Here is a 24,066-nt window from a genome sequence, read left to right on the forward strand (position 1 = left end):
CTAAGAATGTCAAGGTTGTTATTTCCCCTGCAACTATATGTATATCTGGGTGTCCCAGCAGAACATACTGAAAAGACTATTCTTTCCCATTACTCAGAAGTACCATATCTATTATATATGTGTGATCTGTTTCTGGACCCTGTATTCTGTTTGTTGATCCCTGTGCCAATGAATAATACCTCCCAACACCCAAATGGATCCTTCTTCAAGTGTTTTTTGGTTTTTTGTTTGTTTTTTTTTTTCATTTTCATATAAATTTTAAAACAAGCTGGTCAAAAATACTGTTGGGATTTTTTATTTAGGTTGTATTATATCTGTAGTTTGTGCAGATTTACATTTTTTTCTCTAGTCTTTAAATCTGTGAATGTAGTGTAGTTCATTTATTTAGATATTCTTTAATATCTTTCAATAATGTTTTATAATTTACTTCACAGAGTTCTTGTGCATCTTTGTTAGATTTAGGCTGAGGTGATTGATATTATGCAATTATAAATGGCCCCTCTTTAAAAGTTTTATTCTCTGTTGTTGCTATATAGAAATATAATTAGTTTTAAAATATTGAGATTATAGGCATCAACCTTGTCGAACTCATTAGTTCTAATAATTTATCTAGATTTGTTTCATTCTTTAACAGCACATCCATACGTTTTTTTCTTTTCCAATCTTTGTTTTTTAAAAATTCTTTTTCTTGCTTTCCATAGCTAGGACCCTCAAAATAATATTAAATAAAAGTAGCATTTCTAGTAACACTTGTACATTAAATACAAAGTTTTCTGTAGATATTTTATATAGCTGCCCTTCTTCAAAATAAGGAAATTTCATTGTTTCTATTTGGCTGAGTTTCTATTATAAAAACTTACTGAATTTTATCATATTTTCTTTCATCTATTATATCTGACAGTTTTTTGAATGTGAAACTAATCTTGGTTCTAGAATATCCTCAACTTTTCCATGTATGATCTTTTTCTTTCATATCACTGATTTTAGTTTGCTGAAATTTTTGGTTAGGAATTTTGAATCTATGTTCATGAGTCAGATTGGCCTTTACTTTTTTATTTTTGTTGTGTCTTTTATTTCAATGTCAGGATATGCTAGTCTTGTAAAATTAGTTAGGGAATGCTTCCTATTTGAGGGGAATAGTATATGTACAAATATTTCATTAAATTTTTGGTAAACTTTACTAGTAAATAGTATGGTAAATCCTGTGGGTGTTTTCTTTGTGGGAAAGTTCCTAATTATGAATTTCAGAATAGTTTAGTACTTCTCAGTTATGTTTAAGTCAGTATTATTAAATTACATTTTTTAGAAGTTTGTTCATAATTTCTTTGTAATTTGTGTAGGATCTATAGAGATATCCCTTTTTCTTTCATAACATTATACTTTTTTCCTTTTTTTCTTGATCAGTTTCACCATGGTTGATTAGTTTATTAGTCCTTTCAAAGAAGCATTGTTAAGATTTGTTAGGTCTCTGAATTATATGCTTATTTTCCATTTGATTAATTCTCATTGCTTAATATTTTATTTCTTCTACCTCTCTAATTTTATTTTGCTATTTTTCTGATTCTCGAAATTAATAACACCAGGTGAATACTTACTAAGTTATTAATTTTCTGTCTTTTACAAAATATGCACCCTAGGCCGTAAATTTTCCTTTATGCACTCTTTTGACTGGAGTCATTTATTATATTCATAAATCTAAATGTTTCCAGTGGAGAAACAGCCTTAAATTCTAGGCTCACTTTCTGGATCACTGACCTTCGAGTTTTGCTTCCACAATTCTTTACCATCTTGTTATTTCACAGATTCCTTAAAGCATACATATAGATATTCTTTGCCCAGAATTTTTACTTCCCTTCAGTGGATATATTGGTCCAAACTACCTAGTTTATTATAACCAGAAGTAGAATTGCACTTGACATTTTTTATATTTGTAGAAACTTACTTAATGTGGTTAAATAACTTGCCAAGCTAAATGTCAAAACTGGAATGTGGAACTATATTTTTATTGATGGCTTTTATTCAAAAAAATTCATTACAAATTCATTACAAAGGCATAATAGGATAGTGGTTAAGAGCACCAGTCTGTAGCCAGACTACCTGCATTTGAGTCCTACTCCTTCACATCCTAGTGGTTTGATCTTAAGCAAGTAGCTTAACCTCAGGTAAGTCACTCATCTGGGAAAAGATAATAATAGATGCCTAGAGTTATTACATGTAAATATATGTCAAGTGGTCAGAACTATATTTACACATGTTAACAGAGTCAGCAGATTGTCATCAAATTCCATTAAGTTAGAGTATTTCTGCTAAATTTTCTTTATTGATAAGACAGCTAAGGTTTAATATTTTTTAACATGAATTCTGAGTCTTTTACTTCCTCCTTGATCTTATTACTAAACGGTTCACCTTTAGACAATGTTGGGATTAGAAGTGCCAGTCCCCCTCACAGTAAAAAAATTCGTGTATAACTTTTGACTCTGCAAAAACTTAATTACCAAGTTAAGCCTACCTTTGACTGGAAGCCTTAGCAATAATGTGAACAATGAACATATATGAATGGTCATTATGAAAAAACTATACACAAATTTCAACTTTTTTTTTTTACACTAAAATAATCTTGTATTATCTTGTTATGATATGTCTGAACAGGATTTAGTTTGAGGCACTAACGAGAGTAAGACATCAGTTTGAAGAGAGCCCCTGTGAGGGGCAACATGAATTCTGCTAAAATTGAAACAAGAACAAACAGCAAATTTATGGTGAAGCTTAAGCGAAAAAAATGGTGAAATCATTGATACTTTACAAAAAGTTTATGGGAACAGTTTCCCAAAGAAATCAGCAGTATACAAATGGGTAACTCGTTTTAAGATGGAACGAGATGATGTTGAAGATGAAGCCCTCGATGGCAGACCATCCACATCAATTTTGCAAGGAAAAAATTAATCTTGTTCATGTCCTAATTGAAGAAGACCAATAATTAACAGCAGAAACAATAGCCAGTACCATAGACATCTCAGTTGGTTTAACTTACACAATTCTGACTGAAAAATTAAAGTTGAGCAAACTTTCTGCTTAGAGTGCCGGAACCATTATGCTCAGATCAGCTATAGACAGTAGCAGAGCTTTCAATGCAAATTTTAAACAAGTGGGATGAAGATCCCAAAGCATTTCTTGAAGAATTGTAACAGAAGATGAAACTGGTTTTACCAGGATGACCCTGAAGATAAAGCACAATCAGAGTAATGGCTACCAAGAAGTAGAATTGGTCCAGTCAAAGCAGTAGCAGACTGGTCAAGAGCAGAGGTCATGGCAGTAGTTTTTTGGGACGCTCAAGGCATTTTGCTTGCTAACTTTCTGGAGTGCTAAAAAGCAATGACATCTGCTTATTATGAGATTGTTTTGAGAGAGTTAGCCAGAGCATTAGTAGAAAACACCCACAAAATCTTTACTACAGAGTCCTCCATCATGACAATGCTCCTGCTTATTCCTCTCAGACAAGGGCAGTTTTGCAAGAGTTTCAATGGGAGATCATTAGGAATCTACCTTGTGGTCCTGATATGGCTCCTTCTGACTTCTGTTTGTTTCCTAATCTTAAAAAAATATTTAAGGGGTACTCATTTTTCTTCAGGTAATAATGTAAAATGTCTGCATTGACGTGAGTAAATTCCCAGGATCCTCAGTATTTTAGGAATAGACTAAATGACTGGTATCATCACTTGCAAAAGTGTCTTGACCCTGACAGACCTTAGGTTAAGAAATAAAGTTTTTTACTTTTATCTTTTAATTCAATTTTTCCACATACTTTCTGGAAGTTCCCCAGTATTTTGTATATGTATTATATACTCTTGTCTTACAATAGAGGGAACTAGAGAAAAGAAAATATTAAGAAAATTCTAGAATGAGCTAGAGAAAAGAAAATGTTATTAAGAAAATTATAAGGAAGAGAAAATATATTTACTATTCCTTAAGGGGAAGTAGATCATCTTAGAGGTCTTCATCTTTATTTTCACATTGAGTAGGCTGAAAAGAAGGAGGAAGAGGAGGGGTTAGTCATGCTGTCTCAAGGGTGGAAGAGTTGAAGGAGGTAGAAGGGGAGGCAGGAGAAACAGTACATTTTGGTGTAACTTTTAGGGGAAAACCCTGCATATATGTGGTCCCTTGCAGTTCAAACCTGTGGTGTTGAAGGGTCAACTGTATTTTGTGGTCATTTTAATTTCTGCTATGGAATTATTCTCCAGCTACTGGAAAATTTTGTATATGTATATTGTTCTCTTAGACAATTAGGCATAACCAGATATAAAATATATACTTTACTCATTTGTAGCTTACTCCATCTGGAAGCGTTTCTCTTATCAAATCAATGCATTTAATTAAAAACCCTGTGAAGACCTGTGATAAAGTTTATTCCTTAATTCAGAGTTTGACTTCTCAAATCAGACATCGAATGGAAGATCCCAAATCATCAGGTAAATATGTTTTTCTTAGAGCATAGAACAAATAAAAGTTACTGTTCAATTAAGCATTTAATATATGATGCACCAATCTTGTTGTAAGAAATCAAGTCTCTCTTGAGAGCTATGTATAGTATGAGTTAATGTATATCAAGTAAAAAAATAATGGCTAAGTTATAGTGGTTTTTATCCATGACAGCATGAAAGAGAAAATAAAATATTCTCATTTAATTATCTTAGTATGCAGCATTGCTATATAGTTAAGCAGTGAGTAGACAGGGTAATAAGAAGGAGCAAGCAACAGGAAAGTGATCTAGGCTCTGGCCCCAAAGCTTACTTGGTTAGTAACTCAGACAACTTTGGCATCTTGGGTTTTTCTCTGGCAGAAAATGGATCATTTGGACTATTTTTAATGTCTAATGTTCCTCTGCTAGTCTGCCTATTCACTTAGTTATGTGAGTCTAATAAAAATAACAGTATTGAAAATTGAAAATATATGAGCTTAAAAGAGCTTTGTTAAAATTGTTGCTCTTTTTCTTCTTATTGTTATTAAAGTCTATAATATATGGAAAAAGTCTAAGCCTAGTTCCTAACCCTTTAAGTCTAAAAAATATATGGTTGCTAGTAGTGTATGCCTATAGTAACTCTCTAACTTCATATAGTTGTATTTTTGACACTTTAAAAAGTTTCTAATTATTAACATATTAATATATATTCTAAATCAGATTTTTAAGTTGCATAAACTAAAAACGTTATGTTGTTTTAGATATTCAGCTCTACCATAGTGAAACATTGGAGCTTATGCTACGTAGATGGTCCAAGTTAGAGAAAGACTTTAAAACAAAGAATGGAAGATATGATATTAGTAAAATCCCTGACATATATGACTGTATAAAATATGATGTCCAGCATAATGGTTCCTTGAAATTAGAAAACACAATGGAATTATATAGGCTTTCGAAGGCATTAGCAGATATTGTTATCCCTCAGGTAAGTCATTCTTAAGAATCAATTTCTTATTATATTGAAAAAATACTTTTAAAATGTCTGTTGGTGGATAAAAAGGTAGTTGGTTTTCGTGTCCTTGGAAAACCAGTAACTTTAAACAGGAAATTAGGTAATTATGAATTTATATTTTAAGCTTTTTATGGTTATATTGATCACATTATTTGATTTTCTAATAGTTTGATGACAGTGACTTTTTTTTAGTAGACTATATTTATTACAGCAGTTTTATGTTCACAGCAAAATCAAACAGAAGGTACAAAGATTTCCCATATGCCCCTGCCTCCATAGATAGCACGTCCTCCCCCACATTATGATTGTCCCCCACAAGAATGGTGCATTTGTTATAACTGATGAACCTACATTGACACATCACCCAGAGTCCATAGTCCATTAGGGTTCACTCTTGGTGTTGTACATATGGGTTTGGGCAAATTTATAATGACATGTATCATCATAGTAGCATACAGAGTATTCTCACTGCCATAAGAAGGTAGTAAAGTTTTTTTTTAATTTAAGAATTGATACTCTTAAAGAATAATAATATGCGAACAAACTAAAGAATGGAAAACAGTATGGAATAAATCAATTAAGTACTTATTGAACACCTGTTTTGCATCTGCCATCTCTATATGGAAATATGTGGGGAGTAACACATAAAGAGTTATGGTCTTATATAAAATTTTTTGCAAGTCTTTTTACTTTATGCAAAAGTATTTTGAAAATAGTGTTTAGAGGTCGAGATATACATAGTTGTTCTTTTGGGGGACATGGGTCTTTTCATTATAGGAGAATAAAAATAAAGGTGTAACAAGAATTCAAATAACTAAAATGCAATTAAGCAGAGAATTGGATTGATAATAACGGGGTAAGTTACAAAACATATTGAGATCAGGACTATGTTAGAAGAACAAAGTTCCAGATGTCACTTTTGAACCTTTTTTCAACTCAGTACAAGATTATTTGGATATTGTAAAGAGGAAGTTGGAGTAGATCAGATATTCCAACTGTGGACTACATAAAGTTTGAAAGCAGGAAAATATTAAATACATGAAAAAGATAAAGATTATGAAAAAAAGTTCAAAAAGCCTAACTTATAAATACCCATGTATAAGAATGGTTAAAATAACTGTCCCTTTCCTAATATTTGTAGACAGTACAGGAAAACCTATAGATTTTGAAAAACTGAGAATTCAGACAATTGTACAACTTACCTATAGGTATTTGTGTACGTGTTAACAATTAGCTTGTTTCTTCAACATGAAGGAGAACTATATATTTGATCAGATATATAATATAGACAATTTTAGGTATATTGTGTGAATCTGTGATTTTAGAAATTATTTTTAAAAGAGTATGAAAATACCTCAGACTTTACGAATATGTCTTTAGGCCTTTAGGAAACATTTACTTAGGAAACAGGACTCATTCCCTGACAATTTCTTTCATTTAGCAAATGAAAAAAGGTTAAGTTTTATTCTGTAAAAGACAAGTTTTATTTTGCATAATAAAAATGTTTTGGTTTGTAAGTATGCTTTTTAACAATTAGCTGTGAATACAAGACTTTAAGATATTTATGGCGGCTATAAGCACTTTTCAAGGTGGGCTTTCAGTATATCTAAATGTATCACCTACTCAGAGGCTAAATACACAATGCTTTGTCTAATGTTTAGCATAACCATGTCTGTGCCATTGCATTGCTTATTTAGTCTCACCCCTCTACTGTTTCCATTATATATACTAAATATTTTACAACTAGGAATGAAAAATTAGTCTCTGAGAGTTGAGCCAAAAAGAAAACTCAAGTGTTAACAGTATTGTAGACGGTCATTTCTCCTCCTTACATGGTGTATGTATTTCAGGTGTATTGTTTATATAGTTGAAGATATTTCTCACCATGTTCTTGTGACTTAAATATTTATAATAAATTTTATTAAATACCAGAAGAAGCGCTAAAGATTAGTGTGTTACGAAGGAGTTGAGTCATCATTTGTATCTATCAAAGTAATTCTTCAAGCTCAGCTGTTCTCAGTCTGTTATGGTGATTCTCTTTGCTGCAGTTAGGTTAGATCTTCATGACGGTCTGATAATTTATTTGAAGACAACTCTAAAATTATTTTTCTTGGGTAAGTTATTTTTTAAATCGTTTGACTCTTCAGATAAAATTATGCCCAAGTTTACATAAATCAGTTCTATTTTTGGTAAATTCATAGTTTTAAAACAAGAGGTCTTTTTATATGCTTCCCTGTTGTCCTGAGATTATTTTATAAATTGAGGAGAGGACAACTTTGGGTTTATCTCCCTAACTTTTTCATATGACAATCTTTATTGTAACAGAAACTTTGGATTTTTTTTTTTCAGAGTGTTGAATCAGTTCAATAAATATTATCTTGCTTTGTTACTTTAGGCCTCATAAATACAAAAACTGTGGACAGAAGGCAGGTATTTTCAATCACCAAGAAGATAACTAACAATTATAAACATATTTGCAGTAATTTATAATGAAAATGTGGTCCGTAATGGAAAAAAATAAAATTTTGCATACATAGTTTTGAAGCAAATAATATTTCCAGCTTCAAGACTTGACTCAGCCAAATAATACAAAGTTTTAACTTGTTTAGAATAATTTAATGTAGATTAACAGGGTATCACTGTAAAAGAGAAATGTATATACATATGTTCTGGTGTACTTCAAAATGATACTATGCCTTAAAAAATCAGTTTCTACTCTTACACTGACTGATTAATTTTTATGTCTGTGCTATGTAAATTATGTAATTCCAGTCATTTCTAGGCTTAAATGATGCATACAGTCTATTTTAGTTCTGATAGGTGTTTATGCTACAATAGAATCAAATTTTCACTTTTTAACCAGGCTTAATCCTCAGAAAATTGGGGCCCTGGTTTAAAAATGATGCTTTATAGCCATGATGGTATAGTGGTAAATAAAAACATTTAAAGACCAAATTTGATATTAAAATTATCTTAATTGAGATGACACATATTAATTGAAGTTTAAAGATGTTTTGTTTGGTTATCTGTAGATTATGAAATGCAGACAGTTCTTTATAGTAGCATTTCCCAAAGACAGTTCAATGACATTCTCATTGAAATCACCATAGAAAGCCTTCAAGTCGCCTTAGCTGGTATTTTAATCAGTTCTATTTGTGGCACAAATATTGTAACTACATATGAGAACTTGCATATCTAAAAAATTATTTGGTCCTAGTTGATAGAGGCAGATGAGCAAAATATGTCACTGTTTTGAAGAGAGAAATTTCTTGATTATAAAAGTAATATATCTTTGTAATAAAACTAGGAAATACAAATAGAGCAAAAAAATTACTATTACATTACCAACAAAAGAAAAACATATCAATGTTTTGGAATATTCTTAAAGGCCTCTTTCCTTAAATTCATTTACATATAATTGTTTCCATAAATGCGTATATATAGCAAATACATTCTTTACGAAAACTGAATCAGAAAAAGCATACTATTTTACAACCTAATTTTTTCCTTCATTTAGCATAAAGAACTTCTTTCCATGCCAATAAAGCTATATATACATTATTATTCCCAATGGCTGAGTGGTGTGAATGTGAGAATAATTTATTTAACCAACTTGTCTTTGGAAATCTAGACTTTTAAAATTTGTTTCACTCTCTTTACACATGTCTTTCCATTCACTCAAGATCATTTCTGTAGCTCCAGAAATCTTTAATCAGTTTTTACCCAGACCAGCAGTGTATGAAAATCCCTGTTTCCTCACATCTTGCTAATAACAAATTTTAAAAAAAATTATTTCCCTGATGATTTTTTAATTCTAACATTTTTCTTTTGTTTACACATAAATACACAGTTGCATATTCACTATATAGTCACCTACATTGGCAAGATTATTGAACCACCTTAGCTTTAGTTTAAGGTAAATGACCCCAGGAAGTCCTGTTTTCGTAGGTCTTTCATCTGTAATCAGTCAGCATTTTCTTTATTAGGCAGTTTTAAGATCTATTGTCTGTACTGATGTTATTCCATGTGAATCTTTCTGGAGGTATCTAGTAGCAGGAAATAGCCTTTAAGTTGAAATATCCTAGAATGAACTTGGAGAGAGAAGGTATGTGTGTTTCTTCCCTCTTCCCTTTTCTCCCTCTTTCCCACTCTACCCCCTCTTTTCTGCCTTCTTCCTTTCTCCTCTTCTACCACTTTGAACTAAAATTTTCATTGCAATTACTCTTAAAATTGCCATGTTTTCTGGACACTTCACATTGTGCTAATTCCTTACAAATCCAATTAACTCATAATGATTATGTCATTAAATTTGATAATTTCATGGAATCTTTGCTCACTTCCAGTTAAAACTTTAAAAATATTGGCCAAAGGCTTTTGAAGAATGTGTTAGTCTTTTAAATCTTTGACATTTGGAAAGACAGAAATCTCAAGGTTTAATTTTTTTCATATATTTATTACATATTGTGCTTTAGTGTTTGTGGCCTTAATCCACCTTTCTTTTAGGGTTGTTTTTACATTTAAAACCACTGATTTAGTGAATACTAGTCATAAAAATTACATTCACCCATTCATTCTCCGCCTTCAGAAATTACTGGCTTTTGTTCAGTTCCACCACAAAATCCTTCCAATTATACTTAATAGTTTGAAAATCATACATTTGCAGTTGCAAAAAATGCAAACTCGGAGTTATCCAACGTTCAAAAAAGGCTTGATAAAATATTTGTCTCTCACTAGACTAATTTAGGAGTGTATTTTTTTAGAGTACTTTGTCATTATATCCTTTTTCTAATGTCATGTATTTTTTGCTCAGGAATATGGTATAACTAAAGCTGAAAAACTGGAGATTGCCAAAGGCTACTGTACTCCTCTGGTTAGAAAAATTCGCTCAGACCTTCAGAGGACACAAGATGATGACACTGTAAATAAACTTCATCCTGTGTAAGAAACTGTACTGGTTATTTAAATCTCTAGGCATCTATTTTTGCATACTTCAATTTAAATTATACTTTGATGGTCCTATGAAGTCAGAAGTGTGTCATTGGCATACTGTGAAAATAATATTACCTAGGTATTTCTATTAACTTCCAACCAAAGTTATTTTTGGCTCCACTTTAGAGAAAACTAAGGTGAGTGGGGAAAAGGGAATATAGGTCATCGTTCACATAGGACCATCAATGTGTACCCCATTTAGCAGCATTAATGTCTGAACATCTTTAGGTCTATAACCTCTGTCATTGCTACTAAAGGAGATAAAATAACCTATTTACAGTGTACTTAGCTAATATTAAGTCTATTCTTTGACTACTCTCAGAGGTCCTAGTTAGTTATAGTTTGCGTCATGTTAGAAAAATATATACTAAGATAACTCGTCTATTGTGGTTGGAAGAATAATAGATTTTTGTGGTCTTTTACTTCTAGTGAAATTAAATTAAATTTTAGAAAATAATTTCAATATTTAGTGAGCTTTTGATTATATGGTTATGTTTGAACACTGTCTGCTTTTAATTTTAGGTATTCTAGAGGTGTTCTGTCTCCTGAACGTCATGTTCGTACTAGATTATATTTTACCAGTGAAAGTCATGTACATTCTTTGCTGTCTATTCTTCGCTATGGTGCCTTATGCAATGTAAGTAGAATAAGTTATTTCAGTCTAACAAATATATTTAATTTTGTAATTAAATCACTAACAGCTGTTTTTACTGTGAAATTTTAGTAATTCATCCTTAAGTTTTACTACTTGATGTCGTCTTTCAAGGGACTACTATTTACCAAGCATTTTGCTAGATTTTAGGGATAAAGATGTTCTCTTCAGAGACGATACATTTAAGCAAACAATAATATAAAGTATTTTAGGTGATTTTATAGACTGGTGGCAGTAAAGAGAAGCCTGATGAATTTGAGTCATTTAGGGGTCAGAATTGATGGAACTTGGTGTTTGGTTAGACATTGTGGCACTGATCTACTATTATGTACTATCTACTATTATCTACTATTATGTCAATGACATACCAAGACTTAGTGGCTTAAAACAACCACAGTCATTTCATTTTTATCTCATACAGTTTAGAGTGTTGACTAGGATCAATTACGAAGTTTCACTTAGGGTCTCATGAGGTTGTAGTCAGACAGTGGCTGGGTCTCAAATAATCTCAAGGGTTTTCTCTCATGTTTGGTGCTTCATGTTGGCTGTCAGCTGGGACCTCAGCTGCGGTTATCAACCAGAACACCTTCATCTGGCCTCTTCATGTGGTCTGCTTCCTCAAAATATTGCACCTGAGTTCCACGAGTGAGCTTCCTATGAGAGCAAAGTGCAAGTGCATGGCATTTTTATGAGCTAACTTCTAAAATCATGTAGCATCACTTCTGCTGAGCTCTCTTGGTTGAGGCAATCACAGAGGTTCATCCAGGTTCAGAAGGAGAGAAAACAACCCACAGCACCAGATGGGCTGAGTGTCCCTGTCCTATTGTAAGAAGAGTATGTAGAATAGAATGTGTATGTCAGCCATCTTTGGAAAACACAAAATCTGCCACAGTGATACCTATTTGCCACAGTAATTTGTATTCTTCCCACATACAAAACTCACTTCACATCTCCCTCAGTGCCACCCCCTCCACTCAGTGCCATGCTGTAATAGAGTAATACTACTTGAAGTCCAGAATCTCATCTAAATCAGTCATCTCTAAACTAGCCAAAAGATAAGAATGTTCTTTTATTTTTCTGTGCGTATATTGGTATACGCATCTATGCACGTCTGTGTAGAAAGTGATCTATAAAAGAAAACTCAATTTTGTTTTCTTATGTACTTTTAAAAGAAGGGCAGTGACATATATAGTGATGATTTTGTATGTGTCTGTTTCCTAATCAATCTTATTACTGGTCCTTCAGAGTAATTATAATCAAAGTTATCCTAAGGGTGTTTCAAAGTTCTATTCCAATTAAAATTCCAAATCCATATGTTCTTTCTTCTGGTTTTTTGTTTCTTCTTTGTCCCACTAAAGAATAGCAAAGTGACATCCTTGCATAAGTATGTGGATTAGTGGAAAAAAAAAATGAGCCTTAATTAGCAAGGCAAAAGCTTGTATATCCAGTAGTATTGATGGAATTGTTTGTGAAGAGGAGAGATACATCTCTTACATGGTCCTTTTTGACATATATAGAGGGTATAAAGAACATGAGTAATATAGGAACTGAGAGAAAGCCTGTGGTTGGAGAATAGTAGTAAGTATTGGATAAAATGACAGCAGATATGGTTGAAGAGCCAGTGCCTTGTATTCTAATTGGATTGGGAAGCCATTGAAAGGTTTTAAGCAGGGAAATGGGTGGCTTTGGTTGTTGTGTGGACAGCAGATAGGTGAAAGTGGGTATGAGGAAACCAGTTAGGAAATTATTACAGTCGTCCAAAAAGATGTCATTTGGACTAGGGTGGTAGCCGTGGATCTAGAGTTTGTTGGGCATATGTTGAATTCAGGCTGCATTTCTAAAACAAAAACTGAACAACTTCATTATTATAAAAATCAGTGCTTCCAGGGGGAAAAATAATTACGTGTATTTACTAAGGTGAAAATTAAAGTCTACCAAAATGTTTTGTTTTCATTATCCCAACTCTTATTATCCTCGTAAGAATCTGTAAGTAATATAGTTAAAATCTTACTCAGTATATTCCCCTTTGTAATTTTTGATTATTCAAAATGGACTGGGTAAAATCTTTCTGTAGAATTATTTGTAAAGTTTGTTAAGGAACTAAGATTATAAATAAGATTTCAGGAATATGTGTAATGGGGCCTTAATATAAAAAGATATTTGTGTGTCTTCTTACATATTCCATTCTGGAAGTTACTACTAAATATTACTTAATTTTATCTATTTATTGGAGAAGACCTAGCAAAATCTATAACTGCAACACTGAGTTAGACATTAAATGGTGTTCTTAATACTGGAGTATCACAAAATCACAAGATCAATTATCTGTTCACCTAATGAAAATTTTCAGTATTTAAACTCATCATTTGTGCTAACTTACATTTAGTGAAACTCAGTAATGCTAATTTATGTTTTCCCTTATCAATTTTGAGAAAAATACATCTTTTCACATACTACCTCCTAAACTTGCACACATGCATGTGCGCACACACACACACGGAATGTATAATGTCTAAAATAGAAATAAAATACATGCTGAATTTTAAAAAGCATACAGTCAATGTGTGGTCTTATAATTTGCTTTGAAAACAAGGTGCATTCTGTACTAAAGTCCATAATATTGTATACTCTTAGTGTATACAAAAAGGAAATGTTGTGCTTTTATATATTTGTAATGTAATTACATAGTATACAACAAAGGAAATTTATCTGTGATGTACGTATAATTTAAGTAGATCCTGTTAACTGTTGACTATAGACTTTACTTTGAGTAGTTTTGCCTTTTCAGATAGAATTTTCTACTTTGAATGCTTGTAGTACATGTTCTCTAAGATCCTTTTCAGTTCTGATGCTCTATGATTACATGTTTAAAGACCAATGATTCTCAGAATGAAGATGGAGGAATGGTGAAGGAGATGGTAAGATCAATAGAATTTACATATGCCTCCTTCTTCTGATTTTTGAATATCACTTCAGTGTAATAGGGATACTTGTTGATAGGCCTATATTGCATACATGAACTATATGATGGTGGGAAAAAATGGCATTCCTGTTATAGGATAGTATTCTGTGGTTATGAAATATGATACTATACTAGGTACTTTGGAACTTAACAAGGTTAAAAACTGTCTCTTACCCTCAGAATTCATTAGTGTTTATCATATTTCAAGAAATTATTTATTTTTCATTTTGTATAAGCGGTTAAAAAACGTTACCACTAGAACTTCTAATATAGGTTGAATATCTCTTATCTGAAGTGCTTGAGACCAGAAGTTTTTTGGAATTTGGAATTGTTTTTGGATTTTGGAATATTTGCATTATACTTACTGGTTTAGCATCCCTAATCTGAAAACCCAAAATTCTCCAATGAGTATTTCCTTCGAGTGTCATGTTAGTGCTCAATAAGTTTTGAATTTTGGAGGGTTTTGGATTTTGGATTTTCAAGTTAGGGATACTCAAACTTGTAGAGATTTTTAAAATATTTTATCAAAACAAGCTTAAATAACTTACTAAGACTTTTAAATGTAGTGGAATTATTTTTTAAAATTTTGCATATAATAAGTGTTCACTTTATGTGGTATCACTAGGATTAAACAAGCTACCATAGTGACAATAAAGTGACTTTCAAGTAACACAGTTTGAGAAAATGCTTACCACATGTATTTTTTGTTCAGGAATCAAAGGATGAACAGTGGAAACGAGCTATGGATTATTTAAATGTTGTCAATGAGCTCAACTACATGACTCAGATTGTTATCATGCTTTATGAGGATCCTAATAAGGTAAACAGAGCTCTTGACTTGTGTTTTACCTGACATAAATAAAGAGCTTAAAGTTTCTCATTTTGAAAATGTTCTGTCATATTTCTTAGGATCTTTCCTCAGAAGAACGCTTTCATGTTGAATTACACTTTAGTCCAGGAGCCAAAGGTTGTGAAGAAGACAAAAATTTACCATCTGGCTATGGATATAGACCAGCTTCCAGAGAGGTAATGAAGGTGTAACTCTCAGTGCTTAGTTACTATGGTTCTAGATTTTCATGAGGTTTCTATAAGAGATTTTTATAATGTACTATAAATAATTCTTATTTCAACTTCTAAGCAGGAAAATGGTTTAAATTTTTTAAAGTGTGATTTGTATAGACTACACTTCTATGCATATTGGAATACTTAGGAATTTTATCTTTTGTTTAGATTGTTTGAATTTTAAGGCCGTGTTTAGAATGGATAACCTTAAACCTTTAATTCACCGAAATTGACTTTTTTGGATGTAGTACATGTGATGTGCAGTCCAGTTTTGTTGTCTTCGCTCTATGAATAACTAAGCCCCAGTATCATAGATTCAAGGGTTCATCCTTTTTCTGCCGCCTATAGTACTGCATCTAATACTGCAGACATATTGTGTCTGTATTTTGATTGGTTGGTTTCTGAATTTTTAGTCTTACTTGATTGCTCTATTTGTCTCTCTCTCTACCAGTACCACAGTCTTAATTATTATAGCTTTATAATAAATATTGATATTGAGTACAGAACTCCTCCAGCTTTGTTGTTCTTAAAGATTATGTTGAATATTTCATGTTTCATGCATTTTCATATAAATTTTATGATCATTTTATAATATTCTGAAGACTCTTCGAGATTTTGATTGAGATTACCATTACTCTGCAGATCAATTTGGAGAAAAATGATACTTTTTCAGTACTGGGTCTTCTAGTCTAAGGACTTGGTATATTTCTGAGTTTATTTAACTATACTTTATATTTTTTGATAAAATCATTATTTTTTCATTAAAATAATAGCAAAAACCACAGTTACTTTTGCACCAAATAATTGTTTTACACCATCTTTGTCAGATTAATTCCTAGTTCCTTTATAGTTTTTTATGCTGTCATAAATGATTTATTTATGATAAATTTAAATTTTATTTATGATTTATTTAAATTTCATTTTTTGTTTTGTCATATTAAATTTTAACTCAGTTTTGTATAAAAATTTTATAGCTAGCAAACTTATAACTTGATATATGCTGTTATTCATTCTAACAATTTACCCTTAGAGTCATTTGGATTTTTTATGTATATGATCGTAACATCATCTATGAATGATGAATAGATTTAGTGGTAGTGGACATTCTTATCTTTCAGTGTTTTATTATTAACTGTGATGATCCCTTCAAGTTTTAGATATCCCTTATTTGATTAAAGAAGTACCTTTTTATTCTCTGTAACCCTTAATTTGATGAGGGTTTTTATGTGCTCAGCTTATTTTCTTTTGGCCAATATTATGTTTATGAGGTTCATCAATGTAGTTGCATTTAGTTTTAGTTTGTGCATTCTTATTGCTTTAAAATATGTGTTTTACTGTATTACTATGGTCCAATGTATGCATTATCTTATAGTTGGATATTTGATATAAAAATTTTTAGCTTGCCTGTCTCCCATACTATGTTGGAGGATTCTTGCAATCTGGGACTGTGTCTTATTCATCTGTGTCCTAGTACAATTCATGGCACATGTTATACACTTAGTAAATGCTTAATGAGTCATTGAATGATTGTTACATTTAATGCAGTTATCACATTTATTAGAAATATTTGGAATAGATTTAAATATTCTAAAATATATAAATACAAGTGCTGTTAGTTCGTGCTCAGGTTGATGAGACTCCTATATAACAAAGCTCATCTCTATTATTTCTTACTGTCATTTATTATTATTGTTTGTTTATTCTTGCACTTGATGAAATGTAATAAAACACTTTGTCTTATGTGGTTTTTTAATTGTCATTTTACTGTTTAATTTCTCCATAGAGTATATGTATTTTTGAACTCAGAGACTCTGCCTTTTCCCTCATAGTACACAGCATAATACTAAACTGTTAGAAGAGTTCAATTAATGTTAATTCATCTGAGTAAAGAAACTTGTATATGTATTTCAAGTACCTCTACCAGTGGTAGTTGAATCTCTTCATCAGAAGAGATTTCTTAAATCTGAATAGTAAAAGTGTTTTATATTCTTTGCTCACAGAATGAAGGCAGGAGACCTTCTAAAATTGATAATGATGATGAACCACATACTTCTAAGAGAGATGAAGTTGATCGAGCTGTGATATTGTTTAAACCAATGGTATCAGAGCCAATTCATATACACAGGAAGTCTCCACTTCCAAGGTCTAGGAAGATGGCTACAAATGATGTAAGTATGTGTATCAGAACACATTTTTCATACAGTAAACTAACTATATTTTAATAAAACAGAAAAGAAAATACAGCTTTAATTGTGGAGCTTGGGAAACCAACAAATTTTTAAATGTTATTTGATCTATTTTAAAATAAATTACAAAAAATATAGAGGCAGTTCAAAAATAGATTAGCTTTAGAATGTTGAGCTTTACATATAGTTTTCATAAAAAAGAATGCAAATATAAAATAAGCTGTTTCTAGGAACTTGAAAAATGAATGCTTTTTTTTGTCTTGTTACATTAGGAATATTTACATTAGGTTGATCTTCAATAACGAAATTTTTTTAAAAGCCTAATTTAATGGATCAAGAATAATTTTAGTTAGAGAGCAAGCCGAGTGTGGTGGCTCATGCCTGTAATCCCAGTACTTCGGGAGGCCAAGGCGGGTGGATCATGAGGTCAGGAGATTGAGACCATCCTGGCTAACATAGTGAAACCCCGTCTCTACTATACATACAAAAAATTAGCCAGATGTGGTGGCGGGCGCCTGTAGTCCCAGCTACTCAGGAGGCTGAGGCAGGAGAATGACGTGAACCCAGGAGGCAGAGCTTGCAGTGAGCTGAGATCACGCCACTGCACTCCAGCCTGGGCAACAGAGCAAGACTCTCTCAAAAAAAAAAAAAAGAGTAGAGAGCATTTGCTGGAGATGCTTTAGCAATAACTGATTCAAGTGATATTATAGGTAAAGAAATGAAATTCTAAATTGTTAGCCTAATTGCAAAGTCTATATAGGAATTTGAATATTTGATAATATAATCAAAAATTTTACCTTTATATTAAGATCTATAAATAGGTTAGAATAATTCTTATGCTCTCTAATAGAAAAACATTTAAATAATTAATAAAGTAACATTTAAAAGGAAAGTTTAGCAGTTAGAATGAAGCTTGTTAAATAAAGCTTTAGCACCTGTATACATTTTTAATACTTTAAATAAGTTTTATTTGGGGTTATCTCTGTTTTCTGTAGGATGAGTCTCCCAGCACTGATTGAGGTCAGTGCTTATAACTGTTTTCTAAATGCTCTAGTAAAAGTATAAAGGAAGAGGGGCCTGGCGTGGTGGCTCATGCCTGTAAACCCGGCACTTTGGGAGGCCGAGGCGGGTGGATCACCTGAGATCAGGAGTTCGAGAGCAGCCTGGCCAACATGGTGAAACCCCGTCTCTACTAAAAATATAAAAATTAGCTGGGCTTGGTAGTGCCGGCCTGTAATCCCAGCTACGTGGGAGGCTGAGGCAAGAGAACCACTTGAACCTGGGAGGTGGAGGTTGCAGTGAGCCGAGATCACCCCCCTGACTGCACTGCAGCCTGGGCAACAGAGCGAGATTCTGTCTCAAAAAATAAATAAATAAATACACACATATATATACAATATGTATGTGTATATGTGTGTAAACGAAGAAATTAAAATAGAACCATCAACTTTTAGAAAAAAACATTATTTAAATATGCCAGTTCTGAAGAATTAGGCATAGCATTTTTTAGCATTTGATGGGTGAGAATAAAAACAACAAAAAGAATTGTGATCATTTCTACAGCCCCAAATTATACAAATACATGTGTTTTATGATTCTCAAATTTCAAATATGTATGTGCTCCAGTTTGACAATTTTATATAGGCAAAAATCTGTCCATAAAGTAGATCCTTATAACTTTATAATGGAAATTATATAGTCGTTAAGGTTCCCTTGAATGTGATATTTTAATTACAAAAGAAAAGGGTTATAAAAGAGGGTATTTAACAATTATAGAACTTGGAATTATTTGTTCTGTTATAACTTAATGGAAAAAATGAAATATCTGGGATTATGTTCAGGTATCCTTAATTTCAGAAAATTTGGGAAATAAGCTATATTAATATAACCTACACTACTGTTTGTGTGAGGGCAGTGATTTTGATGTGTTATTGAATAAGCAATCTATAGTTAATCAAATTATTCAGAATTTCACCATTAAACCCTCTCCTCTGCCCTCCAAAAAGCCTATATAACACTGAATACAGCAAAATGTATTGTAAGTCTTCATTTTGCAACTCATCTATATTTATAAAACCTCTAACAAAATCACTGCCCTTGTTAATCTTTAAAACGCAAAACACATTTATAAACCTTTTTCTCATAAATACTTAGTTGATTTCAAGAGATTATTTCTGTGCCATGCTAAACTTTTACTTCCATAAGGTAAATTACTCAAGTAAAATCTTGAAGACTTTTTCCAGCATCCATCATCTCCATGGATATAAGAAGTTTGTACTTCCAAAAGACACACAGAGAAAAAGACTGTTCTCTTCATTTTGTGCAAGTAGATTTTACTCTGTCCTCACTCTCTGAAACCTGAACATGCAAACATGTAAAATGAGAATGTTTGCTGCATGTTTTGCCTACTGAATCTGTAAATATCTCTGGAGGGGGCAAATAGATAGCTTGAAAGTATAAACAGGTGCAATTTGAGTCCATCTTATGATCTCTGAGTTTTTTAAATATGTCAGGCAGACAGATTTAGTTTTCTAAGTTATGTATATTGAAATCCCTTTGACCCTTTGCACAATTCTTTAGTGTCTTGGGTTGAAAAATTCACCCAAAATAGCACAAAATCTTTTGAATATCTAAAATTAAGCAGAAAACCTTTATATTTTAAAAGTTGCTAAAAAAGAAACTTACTAAAATATTTCCAGTTTTAACAGGGAAGGGACAATTATGAAGCAGTATAAGTATTTTATGTCTTTTAAGGTAATAAAATGTTTCCATAATTGTTATCACATACAATTAGATTTATTAGTCATTCCTATCAAATTCTCAAATAGTGAAATATTTGGCTCCCAAATTGCTGTTTAATAGTTTTTTAAAAAAATTAATAAGCAAATATGAACAAACTGTATTTTTTTTTCTTTCTGATCATTTGGCTCTGTTGTATCTAACTTTGCATGCTCTGCTTTTTTTTTTTTTTTTTTTTTTGCCCCCTTTCTCACTTCCAGGAAGAGAGCCCCCTGAGTGTGTCTAGCCCAGAGGGTACTGGTACCTGGCTGCATTATACCAGTGGTGTGGGTACTGGGCGTCGAAGACGCAGATCAGGGGAACAAATCACTTCTTCCCCTGTCTCCCCCAAATCATTGGCTTTCACATCCAGTATTTTTGGCTCATGGCAACAGGTTTTTAAACTTTACTTCATTAAACATTTTTCCTCCCTGCATTCAGAGCAACAAACAGCTGTCTTTGAGGACATCTAATCCCTTGTATTTCACATTAGAGTAAATCCTTCTGTTTTTTAATTTTGAGTTCATTTAAAAATACTTAATGATATCTGCCAATATTCGAGGGAAAGAAATCACTTACATGGCATGTGTTTAGTATTTTTACTGAGAAGGTCCCAAATATCCAGGATTTTAAAAACAATCAATAAATGTTATTCTCCTGGAATTTTACCTTGTTAATAAAATTATTTAAAAATGAAAGAAATCTTTTTTGACTTGTCTTTTAAAACATTCAGAAACAAATTATGTAATTTGATTGTAAGAAAATGTATTAATATTTTCTTCCATCATTGAAAAAATTAGATTCAATTTGAAATTTGCTGAGAAGGTAAACATTTTTTAAAATATCAGAATTTATGAGGCCCAGTTTTAATTAGCAGGATATATCGAATATTGATAATTTTCTTCCTCATTATTCCATTATTTGGAAGTATCTAATTTAAGGAATACATGGTCTGTTTTTCTTTGGACTGTTTAATATTTTAATGTTCTCTTTAAGAGTGAACAATTGCATATGTGCCCATCAACAATATGGGTCAAAATAAAATGACTTCAGAAGGACTTTCTGTGATGACATTTGGAAACTTAAAATATACATGATTTCTATTACATTGGAAGGTCTACTGTCACACATGAGGTTTCTGATAATTTCAGTAATTTCCTTTTGGAAATATAATGCATTTGACTATAGGAAAAGGGATTATGGTATCCATTAAGGCTGTGAATATTTAAAGGTTACTCTGATAAAGCCCATGCATGGATCAATAATTGTATGGTGATCTCAAGAGTCTCTGTCTGTCCTTTCTTTTGTTTGTAGTTGTTTTTTCCCCCTTCAAATACAGGAGCTGTTTAAGAGTGGGCATTTGGCTTCTTTTAAGAGTGAAATTATATCAATCTGTTAATTGCTTCTTTTCATCTGTCTTGTTTCATACATGATGTTTCATTCTGAATGCCTGCTTCGCACCACTTCATTGCAAGGACCTCATGAAATGGACTCCCTTCAGAAGGGGATCTTGCATGATCTTTCATGTTTTATGTATTTCTACTAATATTTATCATACAGCTTATTAACCTTTGTCTGTCTGGAACAGGCTGCATATGAAGTATAGACTTCTGAATTTATTTTACTGTTTTACTTCATTTATTTTGGATTCCTTATGCAGGTTGTATCTGAAAATGCTAATTACCTGCGAACACCAAGAACTCTTGTGGAACAGAAGCAGAATCCTACTGTAGGTATGTGGTGTAAAGGAAATTGTGTTCCATACCCTTCTTAAACTCACTATTGTGCACACATGTAAAACTCTTTGGTGAAAGCATGACCAAATGCTATGCTGTAGTTTTTATTTAATGTGTACTAATTCAGAAATGTTGAGTTGTATAACTCAAAATAAAGTTTTGATAAAATGAAGAAGAGATAGCATTTAATTTTGTTACATAACCCTTTTGGATGCCTGCAATGATAACCACTTAGTTCACTTGCCAATGCTAGTTTTTAATCTTGTACTCTGTAAGTTAATTTATGAAGGAAACTTCATTTTCCCAGTTGATAAAGATGAAAAGATGCTACTGCATGCAGAAAGGGACTTTCCATTTTTCTGATTAAAAATATTTTTAAAGTACAGAATACTTCAAACCCTATATGAATACATTAATTTTCCTTTGAGCAGCTCGTAAGGAAAACCAAGCAAAACTAATGCACAGTGGCAGTCTCAGTCTTTATTAACCTATAGAACATAATTGGTTCTTTGCTGACACTCAAAGCAACATTGGAAAAGACCTTTCTAAACTCATTTGGTTTAAAGCTCATGGTTGATAAACTATGAGATAGTGGCGTATTATTTTCTGTAAATAGTTGTCCCAATAGGTTTAATAAAGGCAAAAACAGGTCTCATTGTAAGTTTATGTATGTACTGTGATCTCTGTACTAAGTATATGAACTGTGTTGATACCTACATACTTGAGGATCTCTCTTTAATTTCATATAGCTTGTAATGATAGTTTTTAATATTCCTACAGTATATTTATAGAAATTTATATATTACTCCTTCTTATTGATGTATTGTAGTATATTTTATAGAAATTTATTTAATCCTTCCCCAGTGATGAAAGTGTTATTTGGATGTAAAAACTTTTGCTACAAATTGAGCATCAGTTTATACTGGCTGTTTTATTTGCTAATAATGTTTTTCATTGGGGGTCTTATTAATTAAGATCTTAAGTCATTTGTTAAGTATTTAAAGTGATTTAGGCCTTGAATGACTGAAAAGGACCTGGTCTCACAAATAAATAAATTTTGATATACTTTATTTCATAAGAAAGAGTAGTAATTCTTAATTCAGGGGCATCAGGAAAGATTTGTCACTTATAGACATACATTAAAAATACTGATTTTATATGACTTAATTTGTGCTAGGAGAGGTTTTTTTTTTTTTTTTAAGATATGGCTTGCCCTTGGAAATTGATTAATAGAGTCCTTTCTTGTTCTAAGTTATTTTTATGGCAGTGTTTTTAATACTTTAGGATGTATATGTATAATTATTATATGGACATATTTTTTTTCTCAAAGATAACATTTTGTCTAATGTTAAATTACCCCATTTGTACCTATGATAAATGATAGTGGTGTTTAGAAGTATTGTATTAAAACTGACCTCATTAGGAAATTACAAGAATATTGTGAGCCTGTTCAAGGCACTTCCAAAGGTTGCCTTATATGTGGTAAGAGCCATGTTAATTGCATGCTGCATGAATTCCCAATGTGAATGGAAGAACACCCGTTGTGTATGTATTTTCTCTAACTCCCATCAGGGTCTCACTGTGCGGGCCTGTTTAGCACCTCGGTGCTCGGGGGTTCTTCAAGCGCACCTAACCTACAGGATTATGCTCGTACTCATCGTAAAAAGCTGACCTCTTCTGGCTGCATAGATGGTATGTGCACACATGCACACACAGATTCATACCTACACCCATGCACACACCCATGAGCAGTATTTCTCAAAGGCAAATCTAAGGCCACTGACTGATTCAAGTGAAATCCTGTCATCTTTTGCCTAAATGACTATCAGTGCTCTCTGTTATCTACAACTTGGATCCATGTTTCATCAGACAGTTAATTGTAGTTAGATTTACAGTACTTGTACAATAAGTTTGTTGAAATGGAAAACTTAGAACAGTATTATGTGTATTCTTCTTTTAGATAATTGATAGTCTATATTATAAAGAACAAGCATTTCTTTGATCTTTTAAACTTATTGTTAACACTTATTTTACTTATTGAGCTAATTAAAGTGAGTGAAATGTTTATAAGTAGAGGACAATATCATATTGGTAATATTTTTATAAAAATAAACATAGGATGAGAATATTTTAGGATCCCTAGCTGAAGGAGATCCTCTTAATGTTGTTAATATACCTTAAGTTTGAATATTAAGAATTTTTTAAGGCTCATGGAAGCGTGTCCCTTTTGTTA

At 32.0% G+C, this 24,066-nt stretch overlaps 2 protein-coding genes across 26 annotated transcripts in view; one reads left to right on the forward strand and one right to left on the reverse strand.

The window, feature by feature from the left end:
• Positions 1-24,066, reverse strand: part of GIN1 (gypsy retrotransposon integrase 1) — a 156,376-nt gene that overhangs the window by 73,316 nt on the left and 58,994 nt on the right. The window lies entirely within an intron of this gene.
• Positions 1-24,066, forward strand: part of PPIP5K2 (diphosphoinositol pentakisphosphate kinase 2) — an 81,107-nt gene that overhangs the window by 40,837 nt on the left and 16,204 nt on the right. For 5 of the 25 annotated variants that reach the window (XM_054555768.2, XM_054555773.2, XM_063724191.1 and 2 more), the window contains 11 exons: positions 4,325-4,466; positions 5,218-5,441; positions 10,279-10,406; positions 10,980-11,094; positions 13,983-14,027; positions 14,784-14,891; positions 14,981-15,097; positions 17,134-17,301; positions 20,319-20,492; positions 21,758-21,830; positions 23,406-23,525. In XM_054555768.2, coding sequence (XP_054411743.1) covers positions 4,325-4,466; positions 5,218-5,441; positions 10,279-10,406; positions 10,980-11,094; positions 13,983-14,027; positions 14,784-14,891; positions 14,981-15,097; positions 17,134-17,301; positions 20,319-20,492; positions 21,758-21,830; positions 23,406-23,525 — 1,414 coding nt within the window. The remainder of the gene's footprint in view (positions 1-4,324; positions 4,467-5,217; positions 5,442-10,278; positions 10,407-10,979; positions 11,095-13,982; positions 14,028-14,783; positions 14,892-14,980; positions 15,098-17,133; positions 17,302-20,318; positions 20,493-21,757; positions 21,831-23,405; positions 23,526-24,066) is intronic. The other 20 variants (XM_063724204.1, XM_063724205.1, XM_063724209.1 and 17 more) reach the window with 6 other exon arrangements.

The sequence above is a fragment of the Pongo abelii genome, chromosome 4 (genome assembly GCF_028885655.2).
Source record: "Pongo abelii isolate AG06213 chromosome 4, NHGRI_mPonAbe1-v2.0_pri, whole genome shotgun sequence".
In the NCBI taxonomy this organism is placed as follows: domain Eukaryota; kingdom Metazoa; phylum Chordata; class Mammalia; order Primates; family Hominidae; genus Pongo; species Pongo abelii.